The sequence below is a fragment of the Oncorhynchus mykiss genome, chromosome 19 (genome assembly GCF_013265735.2).
Source record: "Oncorhynchus mykiss isolate Arlee chromosome 19, USDA_OmykA_1.1, whole genome shotgun sequence".
Lineage (NCBI taxonomy): Eukaryota > Metazoa > Chordata > Actinopteri > Salmoniformes > Salmonidae > Oncorhynchus > Oncorhynchus mykiss.
In genome coordinates, this window is record NC_048583.1 from 64,022,730 (window position 1) to 64,042,373 (window position 19,644).

Here is a 19,644-nt window from a genome sequence, read left to right on the forward strand (position 1 = left end):
TGAGACGAGTGTTAAGTATCTCTGGTAAACAGTAGAACTATAGCAGATGGCTGAGCACAGTGTTAAGTATCTCTGGTAAACAGTAGAACTACAGCTATACCTGGTGATGAATGGAGATGGAAAAAGGAGAAAACACTATTTTTACACCCTATAATAAAGACTCTAGAGGTGATTTAGAGTTGTGTTCTAAATGACACCCTATAATAAAGACACTACAGGTGATTTAGAGTTGTGTTCTAAATGACACCCTATAATAAAGACACTACAGGTGATTTAGAGTTGTGTTCTAAATGACACACTATAATAAAGACTTTAATAAAGACACTACAGGTGATTTAGAGTTGTGTCCTAAATGACACCCTATAATACAAAACACTACAGGTGATTTAGAGTTGTGTTCTAAATGACACCCTATAATAAAGACTATAATAAAGACTCTACAGGTGATTTAGAGTTGTGTTCTAAATGACACCCTATAATAAAGACTCTACAGGTGATTTAGAGTTGTGTTCTAAATGGCACCCTATAATAAAGACTATAATAAAGACTCTACAGGTGATTTAGAGTTGTGTTCTAAATGACACCCTATAATAAAGACTCTACAGGTGATTTAGAGTTGTGTTCTAAATGACACCCTATAATAAAGACACTACAGGTGATGTAGAGTTGTGTTCTAAATGACACCCTATAATAAAGACTCTACAGGTGATTTAGAGTTGTGTTCTAAATGACACCCTATAATAAAGACTCTACAGGTGATTTAGAGTTGTGTTCTAAATGACACCCTATAATAAAGACACTACAGGTGATGTAGAGTTGTGTTCTAAATGACACCCTATAATAAAGACTCTACAGGTGATTTAGAGTTGTGTTCTAAATGACACCCTATAATAAAGACTCTACAGGTGATTTAGAGTTGTGTTCTAAATGACACCCTATAATAAAAACACTACAGGTGATTTAGAGTTGTGTTCTAAATGACACCCTATAATAAAGACTATAATAAAGACTCTACAGGTGATTTAGAGTTGTGTTCTAAATGACACCCTATAATAGAAAACACTACAGGTGATTTAGAGTTGTGTTCTAAATGGCACCCTATAATAAACACACTACAGGTGATTTAGAGTTGTGTTCTAAATGACACCCTATAATAAAGACACTACAGGTGATTTAGAGTTGTGTTCTAAATGACACCCTATAATAGAAAACACTACAGGTGATTTAGAGTTGTGTTCTAAATGACACCCTATAATAAAGACTCTACCGGTGATTTAGAGTTGTGTTCTAAATGACACCCTATAATAAAGACTATAATAAAGACTCTACAGGTGATTTAGAGTTGTGTTCTAAATGACACCCTATAATACAAAACACTACAGGTGATTTAGAGTTGTGTTCTAAATGACACCCTATAATAAAGACACTACAGGTGATTTAGAGTTGTGTTCTAAATGACACACTATAATAAAGACTTTAATAAAGACACTACAGGTGATTTAGAGTTGTGTCCTAAATGACACCCTATAATACAAAACACTACAGGTGATTTAGAGTTGTGTTCTAAATGACACCCTATAATAAAGACTATAATAAAGACTCTACAGGTGATTTAGAGTTGTGTTCTAAATGACACCCTATAATAAAGACTCTACAGGTGATTTAGAGTTGTGTTCTAAATGGCACCCTATAATAAAGACTATAATAAAGACTCTACAGGTGATTTAGAGTTGTGTTCTAAATGACACCCTATAATAAAGACTCTACAGGTGATTTAGAGTTGTGTTCTAAATGACACCCTATAATAAAGACACTACAGGTGATGTAGAGTTGTGTTCTAAATGACACCCTATAATAAAGACTCTACAGGTGATTTAGAGTTGTGTTCTAAATGACACCCTATAATAAAGACTCTACAGGTGATTTAGAGTTGTGTTCTAAATGACACCCTATAATAAAAACACTACAGGTGATTTAGAGTTGTGTTCTAAATGACACCCTATAATAAAGACTATAATAAAGACTCTACAGGTGATTTAGAGTTGTGTTCTAAATGACACCCTATAATAAAGACTATAATAAAGACTCTACAGGTGATTTAGAGTTGTGTTCTAAATGACACCCTATAATAGAAAACACTACAGGTGATTTAGAGTTGTGTTCTAAATGGCACCCTATAATAAACACACTACAGGTGATTTAGAGTTGTGTTCTAAATGACACCCTATAATAAAGACTCTACAGGTGATTTAGAGTTGTGTTCTAAATGACACCCTATAATAAAGACACTACAGGTGATTTAGAGTTGTGTTCTAAATGACACCCTATAATAGAAAACACTACAGGTGATTTAGAGTTGTGTTCTAAATGACACCCTATAATAAAGACTCTACAGGTGATTTAGAGTTGTGTTCTAAATGACACCCTATAATAAAGACTATAATAAAGACTCTACAGGTGATTTAGAGTTGTGTTCTAAATGACACCCTATAATAAAGACTCTACAGGTGATTTAGAGTTGTGTTCTAAATGACACCCTATAATAAAGACTCTACAGGTGATTTAGAGTTGTGTTCTAAATGACACCCTATAATAAAGACTATAATAAAAACACTACAGGTGATTTAGAGTTGTGTTCTAAATGACACCCTATAATAAAGACTATAATAAAAACACTACAGGTAATTTAGAGTTGTGTTCTAAATGACACCCTATAATAAAAACACTACAGGTGATTTAGAGTTGTGTTCTAAATGACACCCTATAATAAAGACTATAATAAAGACTCTACAGGTGATTTAGAGTTGTGTTCTAAATGACACCCTATAATAGAAAACACTACAGGTGATTTAGAGTTGTGTTCTAAATGACACCCTATAATAGAAAACACTACAGGTGATTTAGAGTTGTGTTCTAAATGACACCCTATAATACAAAACACTACAGGTGATTTAGAGTTGTGTTCTAAATGACACCCTATAATAAAGACTCTACAGGTGATTTAGAGTTGTGTTCTAAATGACACCCTATAATAGAAAACACTACAGGTGATTTAGAGTTGTGTTCTAAATGACACCCTATAATAAAGACTCTACAGGTGATTTAGAGTTGTGTTCTAAATGGCACCCTATAATAAAGACTCTACAGGTGATGTAGAGTTGTGTTCTAAATGACACCCTATAATAAAGACACCTCAGGTGATTTAGAGTTGTGTTCTAAATGGCACCCTATAATAAAGACTCTACAGGTGATTTAGATTTGTGTTCTAAATGGCACCCTATAATAAAGACTCTACAGGCGATTTAGAGTTGTGTTCTAAATGACACCCTATAATAAAGACTCTACATGTGATTTAGAGTTGTGTTCTAAATGACACCCTATAATAAAGACTCTACAGGTGATTTAGAGTTGTGTTCTAAATGACACCCTATAATAAAAACACTACAGGTGATTTAGAGTTGTGTCCTAAATGACACCCTATAATAAAGACTCTACAGGTGATGTACAGTTGTGTTCTAAATGACACCCTATAATAAAGACTATAATAAAGACTCTACAGGTGATTTAGAGTTGTGTTCTAAATGACACCCTATAATACAAAACACTACAGGTGATTTAGAGTTGTGTTCTAAATGACACCCTATAATACAAAACACTACAGGTGATTTAGAGTTGTGTTCTAAATGACACCCTATAATACAAAACACTACAGGTGATGTACAGTTGTGTTCTAAATGACACCCTATAATAAAGACTATAATAAAGACTCTACAGGTGATTTAGAGTTGTGTTCTAAATGACACCCTATAATACAAAACACTACAGGTGATTTAGAGTTGTGTTCTAAATGACACCCTATAATACAAAACACTACAGGTGAATTAGAGTTGTGTTCTAAATGACACCCTATAATAAAGACTCTACAGGTGATTTAGAGTTGTGTTCTAAATGACACCCTATAATAAAGACTATAATAAAGACTCTACAGGTGATTTAGAGTTGTGTTCTAAATGACACCCTATAATAAAGACTCTACAGGTGATGTAGAGATGTGTTCTAAATGACACCCTATAATAAAGACTCTACAGGTGATTTTGAGTTGTGTTCTAAATGACACCCTATAATAGAAAACACTACAGGTGATTTAGAGTTGTGTTCTAAATGGCACCCTATTATCCATTACTTTTGTTTTGACTGGAGCCCACAGCAGTGCACTACATAAGAAATAGGGTACCGTTTGAGACGAAGCCATAGATGAGAGGCAGGCAGGCAGCAGTGTGTAGTTGGGCAGCGCAGACCTGTTAACTTTTACGATAGCGTGCTGAACACCTCGGGTGGCTCTCTTTAATTGCCCAGATGCATGGTTTTAATAGCACACTGGACTAGGCCAATGTTTTATCCCCCTAATTCTGTCTCTTAAAGAGAAACTTCAAACACCAGCTAGGATATATAATCATCCCTCTCCCTCTCCCACCTCCCCACCCCTCTCTCTCTCTCTCTCTCTCTCTCTCTCTGAGAGTGTTGTGTCGTTGTGTTGTTCGGTCGGAGGTGGCCTCCTCTAACCTTAACCCGCCAGGTGAATCTAATTACCATGTCCTAGATGGGACTAGTCAGGCTCTGGGAAGCACCGCCTCACTGCTTCTGAACCCGACTGTTAAATTGGGGCGATATGAAGTGCGACCCCGTATTCCTTTTGCAGTTTCCTATTGTTGACCAGGGCCCATGGGGTGAAGGGTGCAGTTTCCTATTGTTGACCAGGGCCCATAGGGTGAAGGGGGCAGTTTCCTATTGTTGACCAGGGCCCATAGGGTGAAGGGGGCAGTTTCCTATTGTTGACCAGGGCCCATAGGGTAAAGGGGTGGGTTTCCTATTGTTGACCAGGGCCCATAGGGTAAAGGGGGGGGGGGGGGGGGTTACTATTGTTGAACAGGGCCCATAGGGTAAAGGATGCAATTTTATAAAGGAACTGAAGATCTCTTAAGAATCCTTTTAGTCCTAGTATGTCTGTTTCTGGTCAGAGGGTGTGATAGTCTGGTTTGTGGTGTGGTAGTCTGGGTTAGGGTGTGGTAGTCTTGGTTAGGGTGTGGTAGTCTGGGTTAGGGTGTGGTAGTCTGGTTTGTGGTGTGGTAGTCTGGGTCAGGGTGTGGTAGTCTGGGTTAGGGTGTGGTAGTCTGGGTCAGGGTGTGGTTGTCTGGGTTAGGGTGTGGTAGTCTGGGTTAGGGTGTGGTAGTCTTGGTTAGGGTGTGGTAGTCTGGGTTAGGGTGTGGTAGTCTGGGTTAGGGTGTGGTAGTCTGGGTTAGGGTGTGGTAGTCTGGGTTAGGGTGTGGTAGTCTGGGTCAGGGTGTGGTAGTCTGGGTTAGGGTGTGGTAGTCTGGGTCAGGGTGTGGTAGTCTGGGTTAGGGTGTGGTAGTCTGGGTTAGGGTGCGGTAGTCTGGGTTAGGGTGTGGTAGTCTGGGTTAGGGTGTGGTAGTCTGGGTTAGGGTGTGGTAGTCTGGTTTGTGGTGTGGTAGTCTGGGTTAGGGTGTGGTAGTCTAGGTTAGGGTGTGGTAGTCTGGGTTAGGGTGTGCTAGTCTGGTTTGTGGTGTGGTAGTCTGGGTCAGGGTGTGGTAGTCTGGGTTAGGGTGTGGTAGTCTGGGTCAGGGTGTGGTAGTCTGGGTTAGGGTGTGGTAGTCTGGGTTAGGGTGTGGTAGTCTGGGTTAGGGTGTGGTAGTCTGGGTTAGGGTGTGGTAGTCTGGTTTGTGGTGTGGTAGTCTGGGTTAGGGTGTGGTAGTCTGGGTTAGGGTGTGGTAGTCTGGTTTGTGGTGTGGTAGTCTGGGTTAGGGTGTGGTAGTCTGGGTTAGGGTGTGGTAGTCTGGTTTGTGGTGTGGTAGTCTGGGTTAGGGTGTGGTAGTCTGGGTTAGGGTGTGGTAGTCTTGTTAGGGTGTGGTAGTCTGGTTTGTGGTGTGGTAGTCTGGGTTAGGGTGTGGTAGTCTGGGTTAGGGTGTGGTAGTCTGGGTTAGGGTGTGGTAGTCTGGGTTAGGGTGTGGTAGTCTGGTTTGTGGTGTGGTAGTCTGGGTTAGGGTGTGGTAGTCTGGGTCAGGGTGTGGTATTCTGGGTCAGGGTGACGTCAGACCTACAGACCGTTAACGTCATGTGACTAATAGAGTTAGACCGGAAAGGATTCAATCCAAGGTGTTACAGAGCAGCACACCGTACAGCAGACAATGAGAATTTTTTTTAAAAAGGTGCTCCAAGCTTCAGCCAAGATCTGTAGCATTTTTTCCATGAATACCATCTCCGTGAACGTCAGGGACATTGCGTCTGAAAGGCTCATTGATGTGGCTGTGTTTCATAATACCATGTTTTATAACGTACATCGGCATTGACGTGACTCACTGGTCTTGTTTGTTGTGGCGGCTCGCTCGTGAACGTCCCCGTCCCACTGTAGTACTTTAATATAACTCCAATCAGCCACTCAGCCAGCACCCAACACCTCTAGCTTCCCCCCGGCAACCTACACCCCGCCCCTCCCTCTTCCCGCTCACCAACACTTACAACTCCCATAAAACAAACCATACATGTGCGGCACAGTCAGAAGTCTTGCTCCACTCTGTAAAGTGTCCAGATGCCGGGAATGAAATACAACACTGTAAAGGACATGGTGAAACAGAGAGAGAACAGGGAACCAAAACAACTGAGTAACCATTAACCTGGTCCCAGACCTGTTCCTGCTATCAGGTAGTCTGGTCCCAGAACTGTTCCTGCTGTCAGGTAGTCTGGTCCCAGACCTGTTCCTGCTATCAGGTAACCTGGTCCCAGAACTGTTCCTGCTATCAGGTAGTCTGGTCCCAGAACTGTTCCTGCTATCAGGTAGTCTGGTCCCAGAACTGTTCCTGCTATCAGGTAGTCTGGTCCCAGACCTGTTCCTGCTATCAGGTAGTCTGGTCCCTGAACTGTTCCTGCTATCAGGTAGTCTGGTCCCAGAACTGATCCTGCTATCAGGTAGTCTGGTCCCAGACCTGTTCCTGCTATCAGGAAGTCTGGTCCCAGAACTGTTCCTGCTATCAGGTAGTCTGGTCCCAGAACTGTGCCTGCTATCAGGTAGTCTGGTCCCAGAACTGGTCCTTGCTATCAGGTAGTCTGGTCCCAGAACTGTTCCTGCTATCAGGTAGTAAGGTCCCAGAACTGTTCCTGCTATCAGGTAGTCTGGTCCCAGAACTGTTCCTGCTATCAGGTAGTCTGGTAACAGAACTGTTCCTGCTATCAGGTAGTCTGGTCCCAGAACTGGTCCTTGCTATCAGGTAGTCTGGTCCCAGACCTGTTCCTGCTATCAGGTAGTCTGGTCCCAGACCTGTTCCTGCTATCAGGTAGTCTGGTCCCAGACCTGTTCCTGCTATCAGGTAGTCTGGTCCCAGACCTGTTCCTGCTATCAGGTAGTCTGGTCCCAGAACTGGTCCTTGCTATCAGGTAGTCTGGTCCCAGAACTGTTCCTGCTATCAGGTAGTCTGGTCCCAGAACTGTTCCTGCTATCAGGTAGTCTGGTCCCAGAACTGTTCCTGCTATCAGGTAGTCTGGTAACAGAACTGTTCCTGCTATCAGGTAGTCTGGTCCCAGAACTGGTCCTTGCTATCAGGTAGTCTGGTCCCAGACCTGTTCCTGCTATCAGGTAGTCTGGTCCCAGACCTGTTCCTGCTATCAGGTAGTCTGGTCCCAGACCTGTTCCTGCTATCAGGTAGTCTGGTCCCAGACCTGTTCCTGCTATCAGGTAGTCTGGTACCAGACCTGTTCCTGCTATCAGGTAGTCTGGTACCAGACCTGTTCCTGCTATCAGGTAGTCTGGTCCCAGAACTGGTCCTTGCTATCAGGTAGTCTGGTCCCAGAACTGTTACTGCTATCAGGTAGTCTGGTCCCAGAACTGTTCCTGCTATCAGGTAGTCTGGTCCCAGAACTGGTCCTTGCTATCAGGTAGTCTGGTCCCAGAACTGTTCCTGCTATCAGGTAGTCTGGTCCCAGATCTGTTCCTGCTATCAGGTAGTCTGGTCCCAGAACTGTTCCTGCTATCAGGTAGTCTGGTCCCAGAACTGTTCCTGCTATCAGGTAGTCTGGTCCCAGAACTGTTCCTGCTATCAGGTAGTCTGGTCCCAGACCTGTTCCTGCTATCAGGTAGTCTGGTCCCAGACCTGTTCCTGCTATCAGGTAGCCTGGTCCCAGACCTGTTCCTGCTATCAGGTAGCCTGGTCCCAGACCTGTTCCTGCTATCAGGTAGTCTGGTCCCAGAACTGTTCCTGCTATCAGGTAGTCTGGTCCCAGAACTGTTCCTGCTATCAGGTAGTCTGGTCCCAGACCTGTTCCTGCTATCAGGTAGCCTGGTCCCAGACCTGTTCCTGCTATCAGGTAGTCTGGTCCCAGACCTGTTCCTGCTATCAGGTAGTCTGGTCCCAGAACTGTTCCTGCTATCAGGTAGTCTGGTCCCAGACCTGTTCCTGCTATCAGGTAGTCTGGTCCCAGACCTGTTCCTGCTATCAGGTAGCCTGGTCCATGACCTGTTCCTGCTATCAGGTAACCTGGTCCCAGACCTGTTCTTGCTATCAGGTAGCCTGGTCCCAGACCTGTTCCTGCTATCAGGTAGTCTGGTCCCAGAACTGTTCCTGCTATCAGGTAGTCTGGTCCCAGACCTGTTCCTGCTATCAGGTAGTCTGGTCGATGACATGTTCCTGCTATCAGGTAGTCTGGTCGATGACATGTTCCTGCTATCAGGTAGTCTGGTCCCAGACCTGTTCCTGCTATCAGGTAGTCTGGTCCCAGACCTGTTCCTGCTATCAGGTAGTCTGGTCCCAGACCTGTTCCTGCTATCAGGTAGCCTGGTCCCAGAACTGTTCCTGCTATCAGGTAGTCTGGTCGATGACATGTTCCTGCTAACAGGTAGCCTTGTCCATGACCTGTTCCTGCTATCAGGTAGCCTGGTCCATGACCTGTTCCTGCTATCAGGTAGCCTGGTCCATGACCTGTTCCTGCAATCAGGTAGCCTGGTCCCAGAACTGTTCCTGCTATCAGGTAGCCTGGTCCATGACCTGTTCCTGCTAACATTCCACTCAACATGTTTGCCATGAGAAGGAGTAGCAAGAAGTGAAATGTTAGCAGGAAAATGTCTGGGACCAGGATAGTAGAGGCACAAGAAGTGAGTACAGTAACTACATGAAATAAGTAAACACTTTTAGTAGAGACGAGTGAACCCGTGGTTATAGTAGGGACTAGCGAGCCCTTGGCTTTAGTAAAGAATAGAGAGTCCTTGGCTTTAGTAGAGAATAGAGAGTCCTTGGCTTTAGTAGAGACTAGTGAGCTCTTGGTTTTAGTAGAGAATAGTGAGCCCTTGGCTTCAGTAAAGAATAGAGAGCCCTTGACTTTAGTAGAGAATAGTGAGCCCTTGGCTATAGTAGAAAATAGTGAGCCCTTGAATTTAGTAAAGACTAGTGAGCTCTTGGTTTTAGTGGAGAATAGTGAGCCCTTGGCTTCAGTAAAGACTACTGAGTCCTTGGCTTTAGTAGAGACTAGTGAGCCCTTGGCTTTAGTAGACACTAGTGAGCCCTTGGCTTTAGTAGAGAATAGTGAGCCCTTGGCTTTAGTAGAGACTAGTGAGCTCTTGGTTTTAGTGGAGAATTGTGAGCTCTTGGCTTCAGTAAAGAATAGAGAGCCCTTGACTTTAGTAAAGAATAGAGAGCCCTTGACTTTAGTAGAGAATAGTGAGCCCTTGGCTTTAGTAGAGAATAGTGAACCCTTGGCTTTAGTAAAGACTAGTGAGCTCTTGGTTTTAGTGGAGAATAATGAGCCCTTGGCTTCAGTAAAGACTAGTGAGCCCTTGACTTTAGTAGAGACTAGTGAGCCCTTGGCTTTAGTAGAGACTAGTGAGCCCTTGGCTTTAGTAGACTAGTGAGCCCTTGGATTTAGTAAAGAATAGTGAGCCCTTGGCTTTAGTAGAGAATAGTGAACCCTTGGCTTTAGTAGAGACTAGTGGGCCCCTCGCTTTAGTAGAGACTAGTGAGCCCTTGGCTTTAGTGGAGACTAGCGAGCCCTTGGCGTTAGTAGAGACTAGCGAGCCCTTGGCTTTAGTAGAGACTAGCGGGCCCTTGGCTTTAGTAGAGACTAACGAGCCCTTGGCTTTAGTAGAGACTAGCGAGCCCTTGGCTTTAGTCGAGACTAGCGAGCCCTCGGCTTTAGTCGAGACTAGCGAGCCCTTGGCTTTAGTCGAGACTAGTGAGCCCTTGGCTTTAGTCGAGACTAGTGAGCCCTTGGCTTTAGTAGAGACTAGCGAGCCCTTGGCTTTAGTAAAGACTAGTGAGCCCTTGGCTTTAGTAGAGACTAGTGAGCCCTTGGCTTTAGTAGAGACTTCCGGGCCCTTGGCTTTAGTAGAGACTAGTGAGCCCTTGGCTTTAGTAGAGACTAGTGAGACCTTGGCTTCAGTAGAGACTAGTGAGCCCTTGGCTTTAGTAGAGACTAGTGAGCCCTTGGCTTTAGTAAAGACTAGAGAGCCTATGGCTTTAGTAGAGACTAGTGAGCCCTTGAAACTCAGCAAAGACCTCAAAAAGAAACCAAAAACAGAAGCAGAGGCACATTGACTAGGAAAAACTGGATGTTCAGTACAATATTTAAGCTCCTATATACACTCTCATCAATACATACACTCTGATATACAATATAATCAATATATAAGGTCCTAAAAACACTCTCACCAATATATGAACTCTTAGAAATACTCTCATCAATAAATAAGCTCTTTTATACACTCATAAATATATAAGCTCTCATCGCCACCCCTCTCTCCACTAGGATTCTCTGCCTCTAACACAATTACAGGGGCTGAGTCACTGGCTTACTGGTGCTCTTCCATGCCGTCCCTTGGAGGGGTGCGTCACTTGAGTGGGTTGAGTCACTGACGTGATCTTCCTGTCCGGGGTGGCGCCCCACCTTGGGTTGTGCCGTGGTGGAGATCTTCGTGGGCTATACTCGGCCTTGTCTCAGGTTGGTAAGTTGGTGGTTGAAGATATCCCTCTAGTGGTGTGGGGGCTGTGCTTGGCAAAGTGGGTGGTGTTATATCCTGCCTGTTTGGCCCTGTCCGGGGGTATCGTCGGATGGGGCCACAGTGTCTCCCGACCCCTCCTGTCTCAGCCTCCAGTAATTATGCTGCAGTAGTTTGTGTCGGGGGGCTAGGGTCAGTCTGTTATATCTGGAGTATTTCTCCTGTCTTATCCGGTGTCCTGTGTGCATTTAAGTATGCTCTCTCTCATTTTATTTTTCTCTTTCTTTCTTTCTTTCTTTCTTTCTTTCTTTCTTTCTTTCTTTCTTTCTTACTCTCTCTCTCGGAGTACCTGAGCCCTAGGACCGTGCCTCAGGACTACCTGGCCTGACGACTCCTTGCTGTCCCCAGTCCACCTGGCCCGGCTGCTGCTCCAGTTTCAAATGTTCTGCCTGCGGCTATGGAACCCTGACCTGTTCAGCGGACGTGCTACCTGTCCCAGACCTTCTGTTTTCAACTCTCTAGAGAAAGCAGGAGTGGTAGAGATACTCTGAATGATTGGCTATGAAAAGCCAACTGAAATTTACTCCTGAGGTGCTGACCGTTGCACCCTCGACAACTACTGTGATTATTATTATTTGACCCTGCTGGTCATCTATGAACATTTGAACATCTTGGCCATGTTCTATTATAATCTCCACCCAGCACAGCCAGAAGAGGACTGGCCACCCCTCAGAGCCTGGTTCCTCTCTAGGTTTATAATCTCCACCCGGCACAGACAGAAGAGGACTGGCCACCCCTCATAGCCTGGTTCCTCTCTAGGTTTCTTCCTAGGTTTTGGTCTTTCTAGGGGAGTTTTTCCTAGCCACCGTGCTTCTACACCTGCATTGGTTGCTGTTTGGGGTTTTAGGCTGAGTTTCTGTACAACACTTTGAGACATTGGCTGATGTAAGAAGGGCTTTATCAATACATTTGATTGGTTTAAATTTGATGTAAGCTCTTGTATACACTCTCACCAATATATTAGCTCTAATATACAATCTCACCAATATATTAGCTCTAAAATGCAATCTCACCAATATACAGTATATCACAAAAGTGAGTACACCCCTCACATTTTTGTTAATATTTGAGTATATCTTTTCATGTGACAACACTGAAGAAATGACACTTTGCTACGATGTAAAGTAGTGAGTGTACAGCTTGTATAACAGTGTAAATTTGCTGTCCCCTCAAAATAACTCAACACACAGCCATTAATGTCTAAACCGCTGGCAACCCTAAGTGAAAATGTCCAATATATATATAACAGCGTATGTAACATGCTGTATATAACAGCGTATATAACACGCTGTTATATACAATCTCATCAATATATAAGCTCTTATATACAGTCTCACCAATACATAAGCTCTTATGTACACTCTATTCCAGATATAAGCTCTCAAGTACACTATCATCAATATATACACTCTAATAAACACTATCATCAATATATAAGCTCTTATATACAGTCTTACCAATACATAAGCTCTTATGTACACTCTATTCCAGATATAAGCTCTCAAGTACACTATCATCAATATATACACTCTTATAAACACTATCATCAATATATAAGCTCTTATAAACACTATCATCAATATATACACTCTAATATACACTATCATCAATATATAAGCTCTTATAAACACTATCATCAATATATAAGCTCTTATAAACACTATCATCAATATATAAGCTCTTATATACACTCTCATCAATATACAAACTCCTATATACACTCTCACCAATATATAAGCTCTTATATACACTCTCATATATATATACTGTGTGGAGAACAAGTATTTCATACACTGCCGATTTTGCAGGTTTTCCTACTTACAAAGCATGTAGAGGTCTGTAATGTTTATCATAGGTATAGTTCAACTGTGAGAGACAGAATCTAAAACAAAAATCCAGAAAATCACATTGTATGATATTTAAGTAATTCATTTGCATTTTATTGCATGACATAAGTATTTGATCACCTACCAACCTGTAAGAATTCCGGCTCTCACAGACCTGTTCATTTTTCTTTAAGAAGCCCTCCTGTTCTCCACTCATTACCTGTATTAACTGCACCTGTTTGAACTTGTTACCTGTATAAAAGACACCTGTCCACACACTCAATCAAACAGACTCCAACCTCTCCACAATGGCCAAGACCAGAGAGCTGTGTAAGGACATCAGGGATAAATTGTAGACCTGCACAAGGCTGGGATGGGCTACAGGACAATAGGCAAGCAGCTTGGTGAGAAGGCAACAACTGTTGGCGCAATTATTAGAAAATTGAAAAAGTTCAAGATGACGGTCAATCACCCTCGGTCTGGGGCTCCATGCAAGATCTCACCTCGTGGGACATCAATGATCATGAGGAAGGTGAGGGATCAGCCCAGAAATACACAGCAGGACCTGGTCAATGACCCGAAGAGAGCTGGGACCACAGTCTCAAAGAAAACCATTAGTAACACACTACACCGTCATGGATTAAAATCCTGTTGTTTGTAGGTGACCAAATACTTATTTTCCACCATAATTTGCAAATAAATTCATTAATAATCCTACAATGTGATTTTCTGGATTTGTTTCTTCTCATTTTGTCTGTCATAGTTGATGTGTACCTATGATGAAAATTACAGGCCTCTCTCATCTTTTTAAGTGGGAGAACTTGCACAATTGGTGGCTGACTAAATACTTTTTTGCCCCACTGTATAAGATCCAAAATACACTTGTATATACTTTTTTTTAATCTTTATTTAACTAGGAAAGTTAGTTTAGAACAAATTTTTATTTTCAATGACGGCCTAAGAACAGTGGGTTAACTGCCTTGTTCAGGGGGCAGAACGACAGATTTTTACCTTGTCAGCTCGGGGATTTGATCTTGCCACCTTTCGGTTACTAGTCCAATGCCCTAACCACTAGGCTACCCTGCCACCCCATAGAACCTCTTATATACACTCTCCTCAATATATAAGCTATAATACACACGCTTAGAAACTCTTATATACTGTAAGGCGCTGAGTCAGAGTGTCCTTTCCTCTCACCTGACAGGTCTCGGCCCTGGAAAGGATCTTCAACGTCGGAGACCATCGAACGAGCCGTGCTGTCACACTCTGGGGTCTGGTACCTGTCACAGAGCGAAAGAAAGGCAGAGCGAGAGAGAGAGAGAGAGAGTCTGTCTCCTACCTTCCTTTTAACTCAGAGTACCTCAGTGATACAACAGTAAGGAGAGACAAGAGAGTAGCTGTTAGATACAACAGTAAGGAGAGACAAGAGAGTACCTCAGAGATACAACTACATGATTTAAAAAGATGGACATGAGCGAAAGACCACAGAGTGTGTGCGTGTGTTTGTGAGAACACAGGCCTGCAGAAGAACAAAACGACCTCTGTTGTCATACCAAATCTCACAAAACAAGAGGCTCTGCCAACTGCCTCTCAGTCTCTCTCACACCAGGAATGTGAATTAAAGGCTACACCGGGAAGGCTACAGGATAAATGGTAATGCTTTCAGGAGGAGAAGAGTACGACTTAGAAACATGTTGTTTAGCTTCAGTTAATTAAGAATGATCCCATGCCATTCTCACAATGATTGTGAATGTCAACCATACAGCAATGTATCAAATCGTTAGTAATCAAGACTGTGTGTGTGTGTGTGTGTGTGTGTGTGTATGTGTGTATGTGTGTGTGTGTGTGTGTGTGCGTGCGTGCGTGCGTGAGTGTGTGTGTGTGTGTGTGTGTGCGTGAGTGCGTGCGTGAGTGTGTGCGTGCGTGCGTGTGTGTGTGTGTGCGTGCGTGCGTGAGTGCGTGTGTGTGTGTGTGTGTGAACGGCATGGATGGATATAATTTGGCCTGGCGTGTGAATTGTATGTTTCTGAGTGTTTCTAAATGGAAATGTTCAGGGAGAGTACATGTGTCTCTCATTTACTTTTTATACAAGAGATGCTCTTTTTTTTTGGTCAAAGTTCCAAGACGGAGTGTTTGGAGCGTGACTGTGTTCTAAAACAGAATTTTTGGAGCGTGACTGTGTTCTAAAACAGAATGTTTGGAGGGTGACTGTGCTCTAAAACAGAATTTTTGGAGCGGGACTGTGTTCTAAAACAGTGTTTGGAGCGTGACTGTGTTCTAAAACAGAATTTTTGGAGCGTGACTGTGTTCTAAAACAGTGTTTGGAGTGTGACTGTGTTCTAAAACAGAATGTTTGGAGGGTGACTGTGTTCTAAAACAGAGTGTTTGGAGCGTGACTGTGTTCTAAAACAGAATTTTTGGAGCGGGACTGTGTTCTAAAACAGTGTTTGGAGCGTGACTGTGTTCTAAAACAGAATGTTTGGAGGGTGACTGTGTTCTAAAACAGAGTGTTTGGAGCGTGACTGTGTTCTAAAACAGAATGTTTGGAGCGTGATTGTGTTCTAAAACAGAGTGTTTGGAGCGTGACTGTGTTCTAAAACAGAGTGTTTGGAGCGTGACTGTGTTCTAAAACAGAGTGTTTGGAGCGTGACTGTGTTCTAAAACAAAATGTTTGGAGCGTGACTGTGTTCTAAAACAGAATGTTTGGAGAGTGACTGTGTTCTGGCTGCTGATACATCATAGGTTCTTCTAGCGAGGGAAACTGTAAAGGTTACTACGACGACACACACAGCGCACTGTAAAGGTTACTACGACGACACACACAGTGCACTGTAAAGGTTACTACGACGACACACACAGTGCACTGTAAAGGTTACTACGACGACACACACAGTGCACTGTAAAGGTTACTACGACGACACACACAGTGCACTATAAAGGTTACTACGACAACACACAGTGTACTGTAAAGATGAATATGACAACACACAGTGCACTGTAAAGGTTACTACGACGACAAACACAGTGTACTGTAAAGATTAATATGACAACACACAGTGTACTGTAAAGATTAATATGACAACACACAGTGTACTGTAGAGATTAATATGACAACACACAGTGTACTGTAGAGATTAATATGACAACACACAGTGTACTGTAGAGATTAATATGACAACACACAGTGTACTGTAGAGATTAATATGACAACACACAGTGTACTGTAAAGATTAATATGACAACACACAGTGTACTGTAGAGATTAATATGACAACACACAGTGTACTGTAGAGATTAATATGACAACACACAGTGTACTGTAAAGATTAATACGACAACACACAGTGTACTGTAGAGATTAATATGACAACACACAGTGTACTGTAAAGGTTACTACGACAACACACAGTGTACTGTAGAGATGAATATGACAACACACAGTGTACTGTAAAGATTAATATGACAACACACAGTGTACTGTAGAGATTAATATGACAACACACAGTGTACTGTAAAGATTAATGTGACAACACACAGTGTACTGTAAAGATTAATACGACAACACACAGTGCACTGTAAAGGTTACTACGACGACAAACACAGTGTACTGTAAAGATTAATATGACAACACACAGTGTACTGTAGAGATTAATATGACAACACACAGTGCACTGTAAAGGTTACTACGACAACACACAGTGCACTGTAAAGGTTACTACGACAACACACAGTGTACTGTAGAGATTAATATGACAACACACAGTGCACTGTAAAGGTTACTACGACAACACACAGTGCACTGTAAAGGTTACTACGACAACACACAGTGTACTGTAAAGATTAATATGACAACACACAGTGTACTGTAGAGATTAATATGACAACACACAGTGTACTGTAGAGATTAATATGACAACACACAGTGCACTGTAAAGGTTACTACGACAACACACAGTGTACTGTAAAGATTAATATGACAACACACAGTGTACTGTAAAGATTACTACGACGACAAACACAGTGTACTGTAAAGATTAATATGACAACACACAGTGTACTGTAGAGATTAATATGACAACACACAGTGTACTGTAGAGATTAATATGACAACACACAGTGCACTGTAAAGATTAATACGACAACACACAGTGTACTGTAAAGATTACTACGACGACAAACACAGTGTACTGTAAAGATTAATATGACAACACACAGTGTACTGTAGAGATTAATATGACAACACACAGTGTACTGTAGAGATTAATATGACAACACACAGTGTACTGTAAAGATTACTACGACGACAAACACAGTGTACTGTAAAGATTACTATGACAACACACAGTGTACTGTAGAGATTAATATGACAACACACAGTGTACTGTAGAGATTAATATGACAACACACAGTGTACTGTAGAGATTAATATGACAACACACAGTGTACTGTAGAGATTAATATGACAACACACAGTGTACTGTAGAGATTAATATGACAACACACAGTGTACTGTAGAGATTAATATGACAACACACAGTGTACTGTAAAGATTAATATGACAACACACAGTGTACTGTAAAGATTAATACGACAACACACAGTGCACTGTAAAGGTTACTACGACGACAAACACAGTGTACTGTAAAGATTAATATGACAACACACAGTGTACTGTAGAGATTAATATGACAACACACAGTGCACTGTAAAGGTTACTACGACAACACACAGTGCACTGTAAAGGTTACTACGACAACACACAGTGTACTCTAGAGATTAATATGACAACACACAGTGTATTCTTATGCACGACGCAATGCGGAGAGCCTGGACACAGCCCTTAGCTGTGGTATATTGGCTATATACCACATCCCCTCCTTATTGCTAGTAAAAATACTGCTATGGCATTCAGCCAATCAGCATTCAGGGCTCAAACCAGGCAAGTTTATACATCTATTAAACCTTGCGTTGTGCCATACGAACAGGCCTTAGCTGTGGTATATTGGCTATATACCACATCCCTTCCTTATTGCTAGTAAAAATACTGTGCAAAGGTCCTTTTCACCAATAATAATTAAAATAATAATCACGCTGCTTCTTTATCAGTTTTTTGTAAGTTTATATTGGTCTAAGATTACTTTTATTTTTTGACAAATAAACCAGTACTGGATTTGTACCTGTGTGTCTTTCTGTTAAAACCCAACACCCGTTCTCTAAAACAGGAGAGAATGCTCTTAATACTCTTCATATTCAAGAAAGAAAGAAAGTCAACCAGATGTCATCCATCCTCCAAACATATTTTCATAACACAGTCAAGACAACCCATTTAATGAATTCATTGGTTTTCTGAGGACATATCCATATCCTCAGAGACAGATCTCTCTAATAAACATTATTGCATATTTTTATTTAATCATATTCAACAGTTTAGTCAAATAAATGAAAGCTTGATGAAATGTCAAAGTTGAGATATATTTTCCCAGCCTGGTCCCAGATCTGCTTCTTGCCAACTCCCACGGTCATCATAGACAGCACAAACAGAGCTGGGACCAGGCTCCAATCTTCATTCATTGATCAACAACATGGTGTGTGTGTGTGTGTGTGTGTGTGTGTGCGTGTGTGTGTGTGTGTGCGTGCGTGCGTGCGTGCGTGCGTGTGTGCGTTCGTGCGTGTCTACCTGGTAGAGGTGCCTGGTATTGGTCTCCCTGTGTCTACCAGAACACACCAACAGTACCCAGTGGACTGGTGGCACTGTACAGGCTTGTGGAGGCCCCCTGGTCCACAGTCTGGGATGTAGATGGCCTCACGGGGGTTCTGACGGGCCTCGTCCAGGGCACTCTGCCTCTCCTGGTCACAAGAGGGAACTTTCTCTAAAACCATGAGAAACACACTCAATACACACACAGACAACATGACAAATAGTCAAATATACTCAGGAGGACAAACAAACAGACAGACAGACAGACAGACAGACAGACAGACAGACAGACAGACAGACAGACAGACAGACAGACAGACAGACACAGACAGACAGAGAGGAGGACAGACAGTAACATTCACTTAACACACATACAGTCCAGTCAGCCCTGTATCTTATTAGACAGACTTACTGGAACAAAATGATGAAATTCAAAATGTGAGGGAGAAACTCAGTGAAGATCAAACTGCACATTAATAGGGAGAGAAGCAGCTGAGAGAGAGAGAGAGAGAGAGAAAAAAGAGAGAGAGAGAGAGAGAGCGAGAGAGAGAGAGAAAAAATAGAGAGAGAGAAAAAATAGAGAGAGAGAGAGAGAGAGAGAGAGAGAGAAAGAAAGGCAGAGCCAGAGAGAGAGAGAGAGGCAGGCAGGGTACGGGCCAAGAGCACCACTGCAACATGTGGAAGCTCTAACAGCGTTTGCTGGGCGCTGAAGTGGGATTTTGCCACCCTACCACCTTCCATCCATTTTTCTTTTTCAATCAAGTGCGTTAATGAAACAGTAAGCTACAACGACAGCTCTAAGGCCACAGGGCTCTCCCTCTTTCTCTCTCCTCTCTTCTCGCTCTCCTTCCCTATCGCTCCTCACAGCCTCTCCTTCCCTATCTCTCCTCTCCTCACAGCCTCTCCTTCCCTATCGCTCCTCACAGCCTCTCATTCCCTATCTCTCCTCTCCTCACAGCCTCTCCTTCCCTATCGCTCCTCACAGCCTCTCCTTCCCTATCTCTCCTCTCCTCACAGCCTCTCCTTCCCTATCTCTCCTCTCCTTCCCTATCTCTTCTCTCCTCACA

The 19,644-nt window shown here is 42.7% G+C and overlaps 1 protein-coding gene across 11 annotated transcripts in view; it reads right to left on the reverse strand.

Moving 5' to 3' along the window:
• The window catches only part of smoc1 (SPARC related modular calcium binding 1), a 168,763-nt gene that overhangs the window by 48,790 nt on the left and 100,329 nt on the right, over window positions 1-19,644 (reverse strand). For all 11 annotated transcript variants that reach the window (XM_036955379.1, XM_036955375.1, XM_036955380.1 and 8 more), the window contains 2 exons: window positions 18,557-18,749; window positions 14,077-14,159 (listed from right to left, as the gene is read on the reverse strand). In XM_036955379.1, the coding sequence (XP_036811274.1) occupies window positions 14,077-14,159; window positions 18,557-18,749 (276 nt within the window). The remainder of the gene's footprint in view (window positions 1-14,076; window positions 14,160-18,556; window positions 18,750-19,644) is intronic.